Source organism: Myxocyprinus asiaticus, chromosome 16 (assembly GCF_019703515.2).
Source record: "Myxocyprinus asiaticus isolate MX2 ecotype Aquarium Trade chromosome 16, UBuf_Myxa_2, whole genome shotgun sequence".
NCBI classification, from domain to species: domain Eukaryota; kingdom Metazoa; phylum Chordata; class Actinopteri; order Cypriniformes; family Catostomidae; genus Myxocyprinus; species Myxocyprinus asiaticus.
The window spans coordinates 26,486,112-26,507,099 of NC_059359.1; the positions used below are offsets into that span (position 1 = coordinate 26,486,112).

A 20,988-nucleotide genomic window follows, 5' to 3' on the forward strand; every position below is an offset into this window, starting at 1 on the left:
ATTGACTGTCTGAGAAGTGGAGGCAACTGAGACTTGTCCTTCACCACCCGGATTGAGGTGAGTAACTGCGCCACCACGAGGACCTAGTAAGTAGTGGGAATTGGGCATGCCAAATTGGGGAGAAAAGGGGATAAAATTAAAAAATATGCTTATGCTTAATAAGCCGACAACGCATGTTCTCATGTCAACGCAACAAACCACATTCCTTAATCAGTGTAAAGGCCAAAAACGACTTATGAATAATCCAGTCGACACGGATAGATTTTTGCCCATTACGCCGATTTCGCGTGCCATGTAACCACCGTACCTGGTGTTCTTACTGGCTCATCCAATGTGCACATGTATTGAGCGCATGCCTTTTCATGATTTGACGTGAAAAGTAGAGAATGCAATTATTTCAAATGTCATGTAAACGCGGATTTATTGCCTTGTCTGATTTTTTAGATAAGCTGAATTTAGAGAGTAATGAGCATGTTGGTGTGCATGTAAATGGGCTCATTGAAGTTTACTTAATCCATTTGAGTTGGGACTACAAAAATAATTTTTGTAGCATTGATGAAACCGGGCAGGGGATCTCCATTTCCCAGCATGCTTTGCATGGGACTGGATGGGTTGAACAAATGTTGAAATTAAGTGTTATTTTAGAAATTTTTGAGCAAGATGAGAATGGAGCTGTTCAGCCGTGACGTCAATTTGTAAGCGAACCTGGAAGTCTAATCCGCCATGGTTCCCTCTAGATTTTCCTATGGGTTTTTATAATGGGGTTTTTGAACTTATGTGTAAAATAAGGTCTGTGGTAAACATTACTTGACGATACACATAAGTTCAAATACCCCATTATAAAAACCCATAGGAAAATACAGAGGGAACCCATGTTGAATTCTCTTCCACGTTTTTGGACTACAGCCTCTTTTTTTTTTTTTTTGAACAGCTGTATAGGAGGAGATTTGTTAATGTTTAATGTTCTGTTATATTGGTATTTAAAAAGATTTTTGAGGGTTACCATTGCGGTGAAGTTTGGCGCTTGTGCTTAGGTTGAGGATGGACATTAAATTTCAAGTGATGTTTGATTCGAGTGCTGCTTAGCTCTATAAACATTTGCTATCAAATTGACAGTGCAACGGTTTCACTGTCCTTACACTTGCTCACCTGGGATATACTAATGATTAGTAAAATAAATTGAGTTGGACCAACATAAGAAAATAAATTAATTTAAACATTAGTAAATTTAGTTAGTAGAACCTAATAATGTTGAGTTGAAACTACTATAGTTCATTGATTTGACCTAATCCAACTAAATATGTTGTCTGAATTAAACTGACTTTATCTGAATGAAATTAAATTGCTCAATTTCAGTTAAGTAAAAATATTGACCGTTTTATTTAGTGCATGTTTGAGCAAAATCCGATGATATCTCAGGTTATCTCAGGATGATTTGAGAATGTTAGAAAGAGCATCTGGTGCTTCAATGGAAGCAAGGAAATCTGACCTTTTGTGCAAATTAGTGATCGTGGTCAGTCACAAATTAGCTTATTTAATATGTGACCCAGAATTATGTTTTTATGTTTACATTTTTTTCAAAATCCTAAATCTTTGTTTATTTCCAGGTTTAAATATAATTTTGTATCCCAGTTTTCAATGTGTACTCAGACTTTTGAACGTTACTGTATATAATGTTCCTCTAGAATAAAGTGCTTTGGCGCTTGTAAGAGAAGCTTTCTAAAGTTTATACCGGAATTGTGGTACTGAGACGCTCTGCTTACTGTAAATCGTAAAACTGAACAACAAACTCTGCAATATTCTGCCTGGATAGAGTGGTGTCTTGTGGATAAAAGCTCCCGGGTGCCCTCCTCTTTCATCCTATTCACTTGCTCCGCTCCCTCCACTTACTCGGGGCAACTTGTCAAAACATTAATTCCACTGTTGTTTTTTCCCCTCCTCTCGTTCATTCACCGTCTTACTTACTCCTGCTCTCCCCTGGTGTGAGAAATAATTTCAGTCACTTCTACTTTCCCTCTAATTGATCCCTCTCTTTGTCTGTTCTTTTTCACTTACTCAGTCCTGCTGTGAGCACACCGTTTTCTTGTCCAATTTCTGTCCATTTCACGATCTTTATTTCTGTCTTTCCTGCGCTTTTTAATTTTCTTTAAAACCTGAAATTCTGTCCGTTTTTACTACACGCTTCTGTGGATACCTTGTCCTCCCCCCTTTTTCACCTCTCTCGCCTTGTTAGTTTTTCATTCTTCACAGCTTTTTAATAGTTTGAAGAAAAAAAACACGCCACAAATTCAGTACCTTTACATAAGTGTTGTTTTCCCTGCAGTAACCGATTGTTCAGAAAACGTTAACAAAACGAATCGCTTTTGTTTTCGGAACGTCAGCTGTATTTTCGTTTGGCTGTAAAAACTAAAGTTTAAAATTGCAGAAATGGAATGAAGCAGTGAGCAGTCATTTATTTTCCCCTCCCTCTTGCCCTTTCTCCATCTCTCGCATCCCTTTCCCAGTCGTCGTCTGCACCATATAATAGCAGCCATGTTTGATGCAAGAAATGCGCAACTGCAGCCATTTTGTGTTTGAAAACAAAAAGCTGCCATTTTGTTGTGGCAAACATTTAATTTAAGCAAAACAAAAATATAAACTGTAAAATGCAAATCATTTTTCCTTAGTCTATTTTTCTTTTCTCGTTTTTGATAGTTTGCAAGTGCAGGTGCCTCTCCTATTCAAAATAACAAGCATACTGGCATAAAACTTTTTTATTGTATTATTAAATTATAAGAGTAAGAAAAAATGTAAACTATTCCTATTAATCATAGTTTAATATGTGATTAAGATCTTCATTCCATGTCGAGATTTACTATTATTTTCAAATTATTACATATTTTTGAGGATATTTCTTATGTTTGCTGTGCAATACTGCAGATATTGATGATTTTTATTATCTTATATTCCTCATTTGTAAGTCACTTTGGATCTGCTAAATAGAAATAAAAATGTTAATTGACCATTTTAATGAATGATTTGAAAATGAATTATTGTTGAACCATTTTGTAATAATTATTTTCATTTCAATTATCAATCATATAAATATTTTTTGTTGTTGTTATTATTATTGTAATTTAATTTATAAAATGCATGTGTAGAATATACAAAATACACTTTACATGATTTTTTTTTTTTTTTTATCAAATCAAGATTTTAGGATAAAATGTTTATAAATGTAAAAGAGGGGATCAGGTCCTGTAACTGGTCACCATTTCTTTTAAGTTTTTCACCATATTTTTTTTTTTATCACTTTTTGCCAATGTAGTGTATAGTGTGAATGGATTTAAACATTTTAAAAATGTTTCTTTTTAAAGTACAAATATTCCATGTAACCTCTTAATTAATTAGAAGTCATAAAATCTACATGCATAATACTTTTAAAATTGCAGAATTGCAAAATGCTGTTCAAAGTAGTTTTAGATGGAGTATAGCATGTCACACTGCAGGAAATAGTCACTTTGCAAAATTATTTCATGTCAACCACCCATGTAGGCTACATAATTAAGTCAAATAAATGTCTTTTGATTTGTGGTGCATTATAAATGTATTACATTTATCAAAATTAAAGTGACTTCATTAATTTACTACAAACTTCTAAAATACTCATTTAACTGATATAATGTTTTAAACCTGTAATGCTAATATATTTACTGTTTTAGATCTTTTATGTTGATTCATACTCTGTTCAGATGCTTTTTTTATTAACAGCGTGATGTTTTTTTGTTTTTGTTTTTGCTGGAAATTTTTACAAAATGACAGCCTTCTTATCAAAGGAAGGTATATTGTAAGCTTTTACATAGGTTATAATCTCTGTAAGGTCTGGTGTAAATAATGATGGGCATTTCTGCTGCGTGTGTGTGGACCTGTTGGAAAAGAAAAGTTCGAAAGATCAAATAAAGCTTTCACTCTCGATACATTTTTGACTACTCGTTTACTTTTAATAATCAGAATATCACAAAAAGCTAGAATAACTTGGATTAATCTGTCTCACTCACTCAACTGATTCTGTTTAACTTTCTCAGTCTTTCTGTACGTGGAAGTGTGACATGTTATACTTAATCTAATATTTGACTATTTATGATCATTCCAATCAACCATTTTGATAATAATGCGTTTATAATTATTATGCATGCAGTTTTAAAACCATATTAATTGAGAGACATAATAGCATATTTGCACTTCTACATTTAAAAAAAAAAAATAACAATATTTGTCACACCATAGGACGCTTTAAAATTTCTTGGTGTAAAAACAAAAGGTGAAAAAGAGAGAAATGGTACCCAGTCATAGCACCTAAAATATACAATTCCCTTTTTATACATTTAGATACATTTTAACATCTTGATGATTATTCAAAAACGTTAATAGGCATGTTATGCCTCAACTACCCATTTATGTTTGTACACTTGTCTTCAACTTTCTTCTTACCCTGTAGTTTGTATAGCCAACACATTTCTTCTCCAATTCCGCACACACTGAAAACAATTGTTGGATTTACTTAAAATATATTAGTATTATTTTTGCATCAAGATTTTTAAGTAAATTCAACTTATGGTCAGTTTATGTCAGCATAACTAGAAAACTTTTGTTAGATATGCAAAAATATATCAGTTCATTCATCTTTATTTACTTGAAAAGGCATGTCACACGAGTAATATTTAACATCTAATTAAAGTTTCAACCTCAACCACAACCTCAGTTCTGTACTTGATCGTTTGAGTTAGTAGTACTTAAAATCTTAATTTTATGGATTTTTAAGCAAAAGAAGTTCAAGGCACTAACAGTTATTCTTTTATTTTATGTATCACTCTAAGTTCACCTTATAATTAATATTTTGTGTTGTACACATTAATGCAAATTAAGTAAAGCTAAAAATGTAATAAATATATATGTTTCTTAGTAGAAGCTATTTTCATACATGGTGGTTGTTGAGCCAACTAAATGTTTTTTTTTTTTTTCAGTGTACGTTCTACTTTACTCCACATCTGAGATACCTCTGTATGACTCTCTTGCTCCCTCTCTCTTCATTCATTCTTTTCTCCATTATGTCGCTTGGTCTGACCCCCTGCTGAGAGAGTGACACTCAGACACAAACACCCTCCCTCCTTTCCACTTTCGTCTCCTTCCTTTTGCCGTCTGACCTTATTTCAGGCTCTTGTCTTCTCTGTTCGTTCTCCCTCTGCTTTTTCTCACACTTCTTCCCCTCTTCTTTTCTCTTCTCTGTCTTCTCTGGTGTTTCGCTCCATCACTCTATCTTTGTTGCTTTTGTGGCCCCTCTCTGTTCAGTCGTGTATCTCTTGCTCCTTCTCCATTTCGTTTCCCCACTAAATCCTTCCTTTACCATTCTCCTTTTTCTTCTTCATCCTCTTCCAGTCCACTTTTTTGTCCCTGCAGAATCTTTCATTTTTTCATTTATTTATTTATTTATTTGCTCTTTTTCTGTGTGCGACCTTTAAAAGAATTTGCATTGAGGATGTATTTTGGGGTTGCACAGCCGTTAGTAATTTTTCAGTATGTTTCTGCCTGAGTAATGGTAAATGTGTCTCTATGTGCGTTTTTCTCCTCATTTGTTCTCAAGAATGATGTTCCAAGTTTGTAGTTCTTCAAAAAAAGAAATTGAAAAAGGCCTTACACCTCACATGTCTTTCTCACTCTCTTTCTTCCTCCCTATCTTCTTTAGTAACAGCTGGATCATCACGACAGGAAGGTATGTGTTTATATGTTATACAAAAATTGTGCCAGCTCTACTTCTAATGTATTTAAAGGAATAGTTAACCTAAAACCTGTATGACTTTGTTTCTTCCATGGAAAAAGTAAAGAAATTCTAAATAGTATACAGTACTGGTAGCTTGCTCTTTTGCTTACAATTACGTGAATGGGGACTGGTGCTATTAAGCTTCAAAAAGAATGCAAAAGCACCGTAAAAGGATCATAATGTAGTGTATACAGGCCCGGCTCTTCAGTGAGGCCAAGGTGGGCCAATCACTTGGCCCACCCTGCTAACGACCTCCCCACCCCTCGCCAACTGTACTACCCATCCTGAGAATCCTATGGCCCACCTTACATCCAAGTCTGAGCGGGGCCTGAATCCATGTAACTTGTTTACTATATAAGTCTTATTAAGCCATGCGATTCTTTTGTGTGCAACACGATCACATGGGAAATTAACATTGCTTCTGAAAGTTAGATTTAGGGTTGAGATTTGATTTGGGGAGTAGATTTAAAGGGATGGTTCACCCAAAAATGAAAATTCTCTCATCATTTAGTTACCCTCATTCCATCCCAGATGTGTATTACTTTCTTTCTTCTGCTGAACTCAAAGAAAGATTTTTAGAAGAATATTTCAGCTCTGTAGGTCCATACAATGCAAGTGAATGGATACCAAAAATTTTAAGCTCCAAAAGGACATAAAGGCAGCATAAAAGTAATCCATATGACTCCAGTGGTTAAATCCGTATCATCAGAAGCGATATGATAGTGTGGGTGAGAAACAGATTAATATTTAAGTCATTTTTTACTATCAATCTCCACTTTCACTTTCACATTCTTCTTTTGTTTTTGTCGATTCGCATTCTTCATGCATACCGCCACCTACTGGGCAGGAAGGAGAATTTATATTAAAAAAATTTACATTTTGATCTGTTTCTCACCCACACCTCTCAAATCGCTTTTGAAAATATAGATTTAACCACTGGAGTCTTATGGATTTATTTTATGCTGTCTTTATGTGCTTTTTGGAGCTTCACATAATTTGGTACCCATTCATTTGCATTGTATGGACTTACAGATCTGAAATATTCTTCTAAAAATCTTGTTGGTGTTCAGCAGAAGATAGAAAGTCATACACATCTTAGATGGCATGAGGGTAAGTGGTGAGAGAATTTTCATTTTTGGGTGAACTAACCCTTTAATCAAATACACATTCCTGTTGAATGTATTACATAATTTAAAATTAAAAATACAAACTACTTTTGGCAGCATTCTGTGGATATTTCACACTGAAATTGCAGTGCACATTACCCCAAAGTTCAATACCACTTCCAGCTTCGGCCACTTTGGGGGCAGTGATTCAAATTTTGGTAAGCACTGACCGATTTCAGCAACAAAACTTTCAACCTACTTTTGCTATAGTGCGATCAGTCTCCTATGTGAGTTAAATGTGCGAATGTGGTTAAAAACGCATGTGACTAGATCACATTTAAGGTGTAAACACTAATCTGTCTTGTATGCGTCCCGGCAGCAGTGAAGCGCGACCCCTCACCTGTCAATAATCCGCTGCGCTAAAACTAGATTTTAAACTTTGCCGGTTATGTGTGGATTTACAAGGAAAAAAACATCTGATAGGAAAATGAAAAAAAAAAAGTGGATACACAATCACAAAAGCTTACGGATCTTCTTAAGTGTCTCTGATATCAACACAGATGAGAAGCACAAACAACTTATGCTCCTTTAATATAGGTAATCCACTAAAATAATGGATAATTTCCACTTTCTTTGTCTTTTTTTATGTTGTTGCACTTTATTATCATGCAGTAACACATTGACATAGTGATTGATGTATGTTGTCTTGAAACAGAGACCCTCAACTCCAAATCTGAACACAAGTGATCAGAGGAGATGCATTTAAGTGACCAGGTGTAAACAGCGATGTGTCTCACCTGACCACATGTGATCGGATCACCCAAGGCACATTTTAATATCAAGTGTAAATGGGGTCTTATAATGTTTTGCATGCTTTTTGAAGCTTAAAACTCCAGTCAATATTCATTGTAAATGCATGGAAAAGTGCGACTAGTACATTTTTAAACATTTCTTCTTTTGTGTTCCATGCAAGAAAGAAAGCCATATGAGGGTGAGTAAATGATGATAATTTTTTGGTAACATTCTAGCATTTACTTGATCATCCATGTGTTTTATACTATTATATATATATATATATATATATATATATATATATATATATATATATATATATATATATATATATATTTATTTATTTATTTTACTTTTAATTATTTAGCCACAGAAAGACCATCACACAGCAGTGCTGCCTATTCTGTGACAGCCGGACGACTTTTGCTACTCATCCTCCCCCTATTTTTGCCTTTTTTTTCTCTGATACCTCAAGTAACTTAAAAACAAACAATCTTTTTCAGTTGATATTCCTCCATAACCAGCTGCATTACAGTAAATGCTTTTCTACCCTCTCCGTATTGCATTGGATTACACACATACACAGAGACACACATATACACACACACACACACACACACATGTTGGTGCGGCTATCCTTATGCGGACTCTCCATAGACATAATGATTTTTATACTGTATGAACTATAGATTCTGTCTCCTAACCCTACCCCTAAACCTAACCCTCACAAAAAACTTTCTGCATTTTTACAACCCCAATTCCGAAAAGGTTGGGACAGTATGATAAATGCTAATAAAAACAAAAAGGAGTGATTTGTAAATTATATTCACCTTTTTATTTAATTGTAGTGCTATATTTAAAGCACTACAGCTACACATTATATGATGTTTCCTTGTGAATTTCATTGTTTTTTGAAAATGTACAGTCATTTCAAATCAGATGATTGCAACACGCTCCAAAAAAGTTGAGACAGTCGAGTGTTTACCACTGTGAAACATCACCATTTCTTCTAATAACACTTATTAAGCATTTGGGTACTGAAGACACAAGTTTAGAAAGTGGAATTTTCCCCCATTCATCCATTATGCTGGTCTTCAGCTGCACAACTGTACAGGGTATTCATTGCCATATGGTGTGCTTCATTATGCACCACACATTCTCAATTGGAGACAGGTCAGGACTGCAGGAAGGCCAATCTAGCACCCACATTCTCTGCTTACACGGCCATGCACTTGAAATCCAGGCAGTATGTGGTTTGAAGTTGTCCTGCTGGAAAATGCAGGGACATCCCTGGCAAAGACGGTGCTGGATGGCAGTATATGTTGCCCAAACTTTTTACATATCTGTCTGCATTCATGGTGTTCTCACAGATGTGCAAGTTACCCATGCTATGTGCACTGACACACCCCTGGCCCATACAGACATTGGTTTTTGGACCTGATGCTAATAACAGCTTGGATGGTCCTTTTCCTCTTTGGCCCGGTTAACACAATGGCTGTGTTTTTCAAAAATTTTGGAAATGTGGACTCTTCAGACCAAAAAACACTGTTCCACTGTTCTACTTTCCATCTAAGATGAGACCGAGCCCAGAGAAGTCGGCAGTGCTTCTGGACAGTGTTGATGTATGGCTTCTCCTTTGCATAGTAAAGTCTTAACTTGCATCTGTGGATGCAGGAGGGAGTGGTGTTGGCTAAAAAAGGTTTACTAAAGTTATCCCAAGCCCATGTTCATGATATCCATTACAGATGAATGATGATTTTTAAGACAGTGACGTCTGAGGGATCAGAGATCACACACATTCAGAAATGGTTTTTGTCTTGTCCCTTACACACTGAGATTTGACCAGATTCCTTGAATCTTTTAACTATATTGTGCACTGTAGTGGATGAAATGCCCAAAATCCTTCCAATTTGTCTTTGGGGAAGATTGTTCTCAAAGTGCTGGATTATTTGCTGAAGCATCTGTTGGCAAATTGACAAGTCTCGAATGATCCTTGCTCTTGAAGGACTAGGCTGTTTTTGGAGGCTCCTTATACAGTATACAATATTATAACACAATTGCCTCACCTGTTTAACATCTCCTGTTTCACTTTGCCTTGTTATTTCAACTCGTCAAATTGTTATTAGTCTTAAATTGCCCCTGTCTCAACTTTTTTGGAGCGTGTTGCAATCATCTGATTTGAAATTACTGTACATTTTCAAAAAACAATGAAATTCACAAGGTAAAACATAATATAATGTGTAGTTGAAGTGCTTTCAATATAGCAAAGGATGAATATAATTTACAAATCACTCCTTTTTGTTTTTATCAGCATTTTTCATTCTGTCCCAACTTTTTCGGAATTGGGGTTGTACATTTTCAACAAAAAAAAAATATTGTTTAGTATGTTTTTAAGCAATTTGAATTATGGGGACACTAGAAATGTCCTCATAAACCATATTTATAGCATAATACCCTTGTAAATTAGATTGTAAATTTAAAAAAAATTCCTTGTAAACCACCCAAACCCACTCACACACACAGACACTTACACCCTCACTTATTCCTTTGCTCTGTCATTTTTGTCATGCCACTAATCTCTATCCTTCAATTTCCTTTCTGGCACTCTCTCAGTCCACTCTCAGCGCCTCCTTACTCCTGTCTGCTCTGATAAAAGTTCACTCTGTAACAGACCGACACTAATCTACCTTCAAAGAGCTTATTTTACGGTTCGTTTTCTTTTAATCCCTCTGTCCTTAAGAGTCAGACATTCCTTAACGTACCTCCTCCTTTACAAGCACTGCTCTCCCCTCTGTCCTACTGTATACTAAACTGAGCCAAAGAGGAGGAGGAAGATGAAGCTGCCCAGTCCTGCTGTATATACTACTGAGTGAAAGATCAGGGACAGAGTGACCACTCATACCTGAACACTTCCAATCCCATTGAAGCAGTTACTAGACAGGATCAATGACTGGAAAAAACATTTTTATTACTTTTTCAAATTTTTTTGTCTTTGAAAGAAGAATAGTTTAAAAACCAAAGCCAGACACATAGTACACTTAATTTGAACAATCATTATATGACAAGCTGTTGTTTGTTTGGAAGAACATTAAAAAAAATGATTTTGCTGAATTTAATTTATGCAACTTGGCAGAACTTTGGAATTACCTGGAAAGTCCTGGAATTTTTCTTTTCTTGAGTTTCTGAAATTTCTTTAGAAATCGAGGTTGGGATGTGTGATTCATTCCCACACCTGCGTGTGCTGGCTGAAGTACTTCCTGTTCAGTATTTGTGGGACATGTATGACTAGGCACCTCCTAATATGGACTATGACTCTCTGTAAAGTGTGAAAGAGTTGGATGCTTGATTTGCCACTTAATCAGGTTCATGTTCAATTTCCTTTTCCTTTTTTTAATTTATATCTGTTTTTTTACTATTCTTTTTTTTATAGTTGTTCCTGTTCTGACTTCACTCACATAATTATGTGTGGGGATGTGAATTATATGAAATCAAAGTGTTCACTTTGTTTAACTGAATGAGGAAATATGCAAAATCCTTTTTATGGTTATAACTATAAGTGATGTTTTTTTTTTTTGTTTTGTTCTTTCTGTCAGTCTAAAATAATGTATTGATGATAGCAGAGAAAACAATTTGTTGAGTACTAAATTCAAAACTTAGCCTAAACGTGTTAGCATAAGAGCTACTCGGTCAACCTGCAGTGGACTGAGATTTAAATTCAAAACTTAGTTTAAATTCAGGTTTGTCTCCCTAACATTATTTTTCTTCTCTCTCTCTCTCTCTCTCTCTCTCTCTCTCTCCTTTTTTTTTTTTTTTTTTAAATACTAAAATAATTCTTTACTATAATTTGAGCAATGCATTTTTAGTATTCGCAGGAGGAGAATATTGTTTAGCTAAACAATAGTTTAAATACAGCATAAAACTTTTGGTATGTGGGGAGATCAAGAATATTAGCCTAAATAAGAGTTTTATAGAATACGTTTTTTACACACACATATATATAAATACATACACACACACACACACACACACACACACACACATATATATATATATATATATATATATATATATATATATATATATTAAATATATATAATTTTTTGAACTATTAATAAGGAATTTTTAAATTCTTATTCAGTTCTAATAACAGTGAAGTCATTTGCCCCTTTATTAAGTCTCAGAATTCCAATCCATATTTTTTTGGCAAAGAAAAATGTTCTTTAATTTCTTGTAGTGTTTTTCTTTTAATTTCAGGATTTCAGATGCAAATAATGGGTGCCAAAACAGAACAATCAGTTTACAGATTTTTTTTTACATGGTATGAATGAATGTAGTTTTCTTTTTAATTTGAGTGTTTCACATTTTTGTGAAGGGGTCAGCATCTTCTGTGAAGAACTAATGCAATTTTTTTCTATGGCAAAATGAGCTACAAAATAAAAAAATAGATTTTCAAATCTCTTTTTTTACACTGTAATGTCCTGTTTCACAAATGTCTTTTGAAAGTGAATCTGGAGCCAGTCATATACGAAATAATCAATGACAATAATTTAGAAATTCTGCTCAAATACATGCGTTTCTGATCATGCTTTTCAGAACGTTGTGTGAATTTTCTACCAACTTGCATTTAGCTGAGGAGCCTCATATAAATTTAGAATCTTTCATGTAAGAGAATGAAATAATCAATAAATATGTATTTTATTTATTTTAAAAAGAGTAAATGCAATTGTGATATTTTAATACAATTCACAATACACATTGAACCGATTATTTATATGTATTTAGACCTAACATCAGAAGGAATATAGCCTTCTTACAGAAAGTAAAGGTGAACAATTTTTGGGTGAACAATCCCTTTAAGGAAGTGCTGGGAGCTTCTAGGTAGTATGACTGAAAGCTTTAAAGTGATGCAGCTAAGACCTACAAAGCCTATAAGAACAAAATATGCTCACAATCAAAAGAACAGCTTTATGGTAGGAAAAAGAGCTACAAAAAAACAGCTTTAGTTGTTGTTTTACTTACAGCTCAGTCCCAGAGTTTTCTTTGAACTCCTCCCAAAGACCTACGTTTTCTAGAGATCTTTGACTATGAATGACTACAACTTTTCTAATATGTCAGGTATACGTTGTGTAGCCTTCCTTGTTTATTTGCAGCTCCAGGTATTTCAGGACCAAACTGAGAGTGGACCTAATGAGTGGACATGCTGACATCCTCTGTCAAATCTGCACCCCTGTTAACTTTAACCAAAACAATGGTGGGATCCCTTGGGCCAATATCTTTGGCACGCTGTGCAACATGAGCACACAGGAAGTCAACATGTTGCTATCGAATGTTCCAGTACCCTGGCATTGGCCCCATCATGCCGACTTACAAGCTCCATCTCCCATCAAACATCTTTGCATTATATTTACCTTCTCCTGTGGCATTTTATGTATCTTTTCTGATAGAATGTTGTGTCAATTACCTCAAAGAACTGAGTTCTCATCACGTTTTAAAACCAAGAAGTAATTGCATTCGTGTAATAAAGGACCAGCGTTATGGTCTGTTAGGTTGAGGATTTGGGTTAGCGGGTCGAATTTGCATTCCTCTTCACTGTATGACATAATGTACAACTAAAAAAACTGACTTTTGGCATCCCTTTGTGCAGTGGCGGAGCTAAGGGTTGGCCATGGGTGGCCGTGGCCACCATGGACTGAAGCCTCGCAGTTGCCATTTTGGTCATTTTTTGTCTTGGGCACAATTTTGTTTGGAACCGTCTCTGAACAACCGCAACACTCAGGAGACTTAACCTGTGCGCACACCAAGGTCGCCGCACCTCTCCATCCCGGGTGTCACTGTATCCACGCGCCTCCGCTTTTCATAGCAGCACAAAAGCATTTTGCTGCCAAAGTGAAGTCTAATGTGTTCAGTGTTTCTCTACAACTTAAGATTCACATAATCCTGTGGTGTCCTTCTCCTCCAGAAGATGGCAACGCAAGGTTGTTTTAATGTGATTCTGAAGTGAGAAGCTTCTGACTGCGGGCACGCGAGATGTGGGAATAAGGCAGTAACGCAGTCTGCTTTTGCCAAAGTGTGGGATACTACATTTCACCAGACAATGTTGTAGGGCTTTACTGGTTGTTTAGATCAGTGTTACTATCAGAAATAATTAATAATTATTTCTGTAGATATTAATATTTAAATTAATTAATTGAATCTAACTCATTAAAACCTCATATGGGACTCCAGTAAATGTAGTGTGCTATGTTTAGGAGCAAGTTTGGTTATTAGCAATAATTAATAATTATCAAAGATAATTATTAATTATTAAAATCAATAGAACATTGATGAGAATCAATGTTAGCTTTTTTAAATCCTTTAAATCAACAATTATCAAAGATAATCGTTAATTGTTAACATCAATGAAACTAATTAAAATTAACACTAGCTTATTGATCATTCAAATTCAGTCATCAAAGATAATTATCAATTATCAAAAATCAATAGAATATTAATAAGGATTAACATTGACGGGGCACCACCCTGGAATTAGGGACTAATAACCAGATAGTAAAACAGTCTCAGTATTAGATTGTTTTCTTAGGAAAATCGACATCCGAAGAATATCGATTTTCGGGAAAAAAAACAATGAATGAAGGTTTGAATCCGAGCACTGACATCCCGTCAGCATGACACAGGCGTATGCAAAACAAACCAAAACACTTCTCTTTGTAATATAAACAAAGTTTATTTATGCAGTAATATCAATTAATAATTAATACAGTGCAGTCAATAAACTTCCGACTTACAACTACAAACTAAACAGTGATATGATTAGATATGGAAATAAAATAATCCTATAACACATAAGGGTGTGTGTGTGTGTGTGTGTGTGTGGTTAGTACGAGAGAGAGAGAGATGATGGCCCTAAAGCCGATTTCGTGATAGTGGGAGAGAAAGCAGCTGTGTTTATCACTCAGAGACGCGGTGGACGGCTCGTAAAAGTCCCGCGTTATTTGGCTCTTTAATGGATGAACTCAGTTGCTGTCTCACCCGCGATGGCGAAATTGCACAACAGTCCAATTTGGTTGGACCACAATACAGCAAAACAAATTTGTGATAATTAATACCCTGAGTATTAATAATGAGCGGACATGGCGGTCCATAAACTGTGCAAGCAAAAACCTTGAAACACAAGAATAACACACTATAATATTCTATCTCTGCCCAGACGTAAACCTCTTACTTGAATCACATGAGGACACAGGTAGAATGTGTTTTCCTCCGTCCTTTAACTATGACCCGGTTCCTTGAGGCTCGGGTGATGACGGGAGGCCGTTTCCTCGCTCTGTCAGTGGGCGGTACGGCTGTTGATTCTCGGCAGGCTGGCGGAGAACTCAGAAATGTCGACTTGATTGAAGATGGAAGAGAAATCTTTAATCTCTTCACTTCTGTAGGCAAACGGATGAAGATGTGAATTGCTCGCCGGTTTCCTTCGGAGTTCGGCTGAACACAGAGAAATCTCAACTCGTCCAGCGAGATGGAGATTGTATGGCCACAGTTTCAAGTCGGACGTTACTTCCTTGTGCCACGAGGTTGCACCGGAGAGCAGCGAAGAGCTGCGTCCACACACTGCAAACAAAGTCGCTGGAAGGAAATCCCGGAAGCATTTCAGAGGTATTTCAACTCCTGATGATGTCATGTTTGAGGGACGTTCTGTTGTGTGCCTCATCCAATAGGAGTTGAGAGTTCGATCCTTTAGTGAGCAAGGCTTCATGGATTTGTAGTCTGTTTTGGACTCCCTTTGTTTGATTTTGGTGCGATTTTTATCAGTAAGATTTACGACTTGGAAGGTGGGGGCTTAAGTTATGTTTTTACGACTGTATTAGGCCTGCCTTTGTCTTCTATCTGAATACATGAGGCCCAACAATGTGTCCGACAATGTTTGAATTTGTCGGACATTTGGATATTTTAACGGTCAAAAACTGGTAATTACAGGCTAATGAAAACCCTGGCTCACACGTGCCCATATATTCAATAACACTTCCTGCTTCAGGCACTGTGTGTAGTTTTTTGAATTTCTGTAAACATTGACTGAGTTTAGCTGAATTCACACAGGAATAATAGGCCTTTAAAAGGGTCCATTTGATTTTCTTTGTTTTAACTACAAAAGCCATGAAGGAACAGGCCTCATCTGTGTTTGTTGGACTCTTTTTCTATGGCCATACTATTAGTAGCATGTTGAGTCGTCTGGCCTTGATCATATTTCTCATTATTTCTGTCACTTTCTATCACTTCTCGTGTGTTCTGTCGCGATTAGTCTTATCCCAGAGCATTCTTCAAACTTTTTCAGCAATTTAAAAACTCTGCCAGTTTTTAATTTATTGTCGTGAATTATAAGAGATTGCCTGATGTGACTGACACTAGTGTTTTTGCTAACTGACTTTATGCTTCCCTCCAGTTTTTTCAAGGCCAGTGTGAGAATGGGCTTGGTGAGTGGGCAGCCTTGACACAATGTTCTGTAGTCATCAATGGACCCCTTGACCTTGGGGAGAAGTCTCTCTAGAATGCTGAAGTCCTTTGGAGGTGTAGGATTAATATGTTTAAGAGATGTAAGAGATAAGAGACTTTCCTTCAGGAAAGACATCTTGATTTTTTTCGGGCACTTTGCAAATCTCACATAAATGTTAACATCATGTGCTTGCAATTTTTTTCTCCTGAAAGATGGTGTTAGAAACACCTTAATGCGTTGGGCTAAAATATGAGTGAATATCTGATAGTCATAATTAAAACAATGCATATTTTCTGAGGCATCAAAAGATGATACACTGAAACAATCCAGAACATATTTAGTTTCAAGCATGAAGTTGTAGTTTAGCTTTAAGATTTCTGTCATTGGAAGGGCATTGCTCTTGTAGTCATAAGCACTTAGATTATCAGGAGTTCGTTGTTGTGGGTCAGGCAATGATCTAATGGCACTCAATATTTCTGCACCATTTATTTTGCCTGCTATTCTTATGCTTCTATTCTTGCCACTGTATTCAAAATCCCTTAACATTGAGGCAACTTCTGGCATTTTACATTCAGGCTGTGATGGAACTTTGAGTTCTAAAACTAGAGGATCATGATCAGAGATTCTTTTCTCCCCAGTTTTTGATTCTCTCTTTTTTGCTTTGACAGGATCACATCTTATGACATAATTTCCTGTGTTTAATGACATGAAAAACATATCTAATCTTGAGTAACTCTGATTCTGAGATCGTGTGAAACCCTTATCCATTGGATGTATATATGTAAATGTGTCTATGAGGTTCAGAGAATTAGTGAAATCTTCTAGAATGTGTCTCGGTGTGGACTGGTATGTTTGATCAGATGAAGATATTCTATCAAACATTGGGTCCAGAACTGTGTTGAAGTCTCCACCAACCACTAAAATACCTTTTGTGTTAATAGCTTTCAAATAATCCCTCAATCTATACAACATATCTCTGTCTGCCCTATGGTTGTACAAATTAACAAGGGTATACAACTGACCATAGAGATGACAGAAGAGGACAATATAGCCTCCACTGGAATCTTCATCATGGCATATGTACCTAAATATTGTTTTGTTCCGTATCAAGATAGCAACTCCTTTGCTTCGATGATGGTGTACAGTGAAGAAAGATCTCCAGCCTTTCACTCTCTCTAGTGCTTTGTAACAACGTGGTCCGATGTGTGTCTCTTGTAGAAAGGCAACATCAGCCTTCTGTTTGATCAGTTCATCCAGAACAAGTTGGAGTTTAGAGCTTTTATCCTTTGTGGACTTGATTCCCATAGTGTTCCAAGATATAAAACAAAGTCGGCAATGTTTTGTTGTTTCCATTATTCATATGATGGTGAAGAGGATACTCTATTGAGCAAGCATACAAAAACAAGACAAAACATTTACTGTAAGTTTGTATACATAGCATGTCACGTAAACAGTGTTGGGGAGTAACGAAATACAAGTAACGAGAATACGTATTTAAAATACAAAATATAAGTAACTGTATTCCACTACAGTTACAATTTAAATCATTGGTATTTAGAATACAGTTACATTCAAAAAGTATTTTGATTACTGAAGAGATTACTTTGCATTTTATTGTCATTTGTTTAATTTAATATTTAGTCCTTTCAGATGGAAAACATTTATACATATAAATGATGTGATCAAAAGTGCATTTGAACAGCGGTGAAACACTTTCTTATGATGTGTTACATTCATACGAGCAGACAGAGAACTAAGTTTGAAGTAAGTTTGGAGCAGAAGAAACAGAAATAAACCTTGTGTAAATTATCAGCTTCACGCTAAGCTAAAATGCTATTTCTAGCCATTTACATGCACGTTACCAGGCACGATTATATTTTTATCAAGAAAATTCACATTGGATCATAATTTCTTTTTTTCTAATATGGCCTTTGATATTAGGGCAAAAATCTTATTCTTGATAATAATTTTTGTATTGTTTTCCTGTAAAAATATCTAAAATTCTTTAAAACATGATCAATTTGATTCATCTTGTTTTAGAAACAACACTGCATAAGATATTTAGGTTTTTCAGAGAATGTATTTTTAACATGTGTATTTTGTCTTACTGTACTGGTAGAGTTTTTATAGTCAAAACAAGTGAAAAAATCTACCAGTGCTGAAGAAGTAATCCAAAGTATATAGAATACATTACTGACCTTGAGTAATCTAACTGAATACGTCACAAATGACATTTTACAGCATGTATTCTGTAATCTGTAGTGGAATACATTTCAAAAGTAACCCTCCCTACCCTGCACGTAAAATGTACACTAATAAATGCACTTGCAATTGAATTATAAAGGCCCTCAATCATCAAGAAAACCTTTGTCACGCTATTTGCTGTCATTTTCATTTGTTTATCAGTGTATCCAGGTGTGTCTTGTTTAACCATTATTTCTTTAATATGCAGTATAGCACCTGTATTTACTTTGTCTTTTGTCTGGCATTGTTTGTTGTAGCCCTGTTCATGTTGTTGAGTTTCTTTTCACAGACCTGTGATGACATGTTTCTCCCTAACAGCATAAATGTTGCAAATTTTTCATATTTGCAATTTTTAAATTATAGTATTTAGTGTATATTTATAACATTGTACTTCATATTATATTACCCTGGAATATGTTTTAAATAATGAGATACCACATATGCGACAAGGTTTCTAACACAGCTGCTGAGTGAGTGAAATACATTTTTGTCTCTCTTACTGCTGTTATCCAGTTTTCCCTGTTTTTGTCTTCTTTTGAAAAGCTGTGAAAGCATAATTGTTGATTTTTTTATTTGCTGTTGGAGCAAACGGGCAAGCAAAAATTATATTTGCTGTGGTCTCCTATTCACTAACATTCAAGTTACAACTAACATTCATTCTTTGTAAATTTATTTACATGTGATTTTTTTAGTTTTTTTAGTTTTAATAAATTTGCAAAGATTTCAAACAAACTTCTTTCACGTTGTCATTATGGGGTATTGTTTGTAGAATTTTGAGGAAAATAATGAATTTAATCCATTTTGGAATAAGGCTGTAACATAACAAAATGTGGAAAAAGTGAAGCGCTGTGAATACTTTCCGGGATGCACTGTAATACACTCACCGGCAACTTTATTAGGGACACCTGTACATCTAGTTATTCATGCGTTTATCTTATCAGCCAAACATGTGGCAGTAGTGTAATGTATAAAATCATGCAGATATGGGTCAGGAGCTTCAGTTAATATTCACATCAACCATCAGAATGGGGAAAATTGTGATCTCAGTGATTTGGACTGTGGCATGATTGTTGATGCCAGACTGGCTGGTTTGAGTATTTCTGTAACTGCTGATCTCCTGGGATTTTCACACACAACAGTCTCTAGAATTTATAGAGAATGGTACTAAAAACAAAAAACAACCAGTGAGTGGCAGTTGTATGGACAAAAATGCCTTGTTGATGAGAGAGGTCAACAGAAAATGGCCAGACTTGTTAGATCTGACAGAAAGGCTACAGTAACTCAGCTAACCACTCTAAACAAATGAAGTGAACAGAATAGCATCTCAGAATGCACAACATGTCGAACCTTGAGGTGGATGGGCTACAACAGCAGAAGACCACATTAGGTTCCACTTCTGTCAGCCAAGAACAGAAAACTTAGGCTGTAGTGTACCATCTATGTACCTCAGCAGAAATCCAGATTTGTCAGACCAGGCGATGTTTTCCCAATCGTCTACTGTCCAGTTTTGGTGAGCCTGTGCCCACTGCAGCCTCAGTTTCCTATTCTAAGCTGACAGTAGTGGTACCCGGAGGGGTCTTCTGCTGCTGTAGCCCATCCGCCTCAATGTTCGACATGTTGTATGTTCAGAAATGCTTTTCTGCATAGCACTGTTGTAACGCGTGTTTATTTGGGATACTGTCACCTTCCTTTCAGCTTGGACCAGTCTGGCCATTTTCCTCTGACCTCTGTCATTAACAGGCTGTTTTCGCCCACAGAACCACTGCTCGCTTGATGTTTTTTGCAACATTCTCTGTACACTCTAGAGACTGTTGTGCGTAAAAATCCCAGGAGATCGGCAGTTACAGAAATACTCAAACCAGCCTGTCTGGCAACAACTATCATGCCACGGTCTACAGTACTGTGCAAAAGTCTTAGGCACATAAGATGTTTCACAAAAGCATTTGTCTTAAGATGGTTATTTATATCTTCAGCTTTAGTGTGTCAATAAGATATATAAATGTTAGACTCCCAAACATTACTTTTGCAAATAGAAAATATTAGAGTAGAAGAACAGGGCACTCTGCAAGAGATGTCATGGCCCCCCACAAAGCCCCCCACTGAACATCGTGTCTTTCTGAGATTACATATAGAGACAGAAGCAATTGAGATAGCCTAAATAGATTGAAGAACTGTGGCGAATTCTCCAAGAAGCTTTGAACATCCTATCTGCCAACAACCAAAAAAAACTGTGTCCAGGTGTACCTAGGAGAATTGGTGCTGTTTTGAAGGCAAAGGTGGTAACACCGATTATTGATTTAGCTTTTCTTTTCTTTTTTTTTTTTTTTTGTTTACTTTGTATGACATTAAGTGATAACTGAAAAATATATTTATGGCATTATTTTTGAAGACATCCTCACTATGCAACATTTTTGTGTGCCTAAAACTTTTGCACGGTACTGCATATCACTGAGATCACATTTTTTCTGATGGTTGATGTGAACATTAACTGAAGCTCCTGACCCATATGTGCATGATTTTATACATTACACTGCTGCCACACGATTGGCTGATTAGATAAT

The 20,988-nt window shown here is 35.8% G+C and overlaps 1 protein-coding gene across 1 annotated transcript in view; it reads left to right on the forward strand.

The window, feature by feature from the left end:
• Nucleotides 1-16,152, forward strand: part of LOC127453783 (ephrin-A4-like) — a 93,950-nt gene extending 77,798 nt beyond the window's left edge. The window contains exons 4-5 of the mRNA XM_051720481.1: nt 5,723-5,749; nt 16,133-16,152. Of these exons, the coding sequence (XP_051576441.1) occupies nt 5,723-5,749; nt 16,133-16,152 (47 nt within the window). The remainder of the gene's footprint in view (nt 1-5,722; nt 5,750-16,132) is intronic.
• The last annotated feature ends 4,836 nt before the right edge of the window (nt 16,153-20,988 follow it).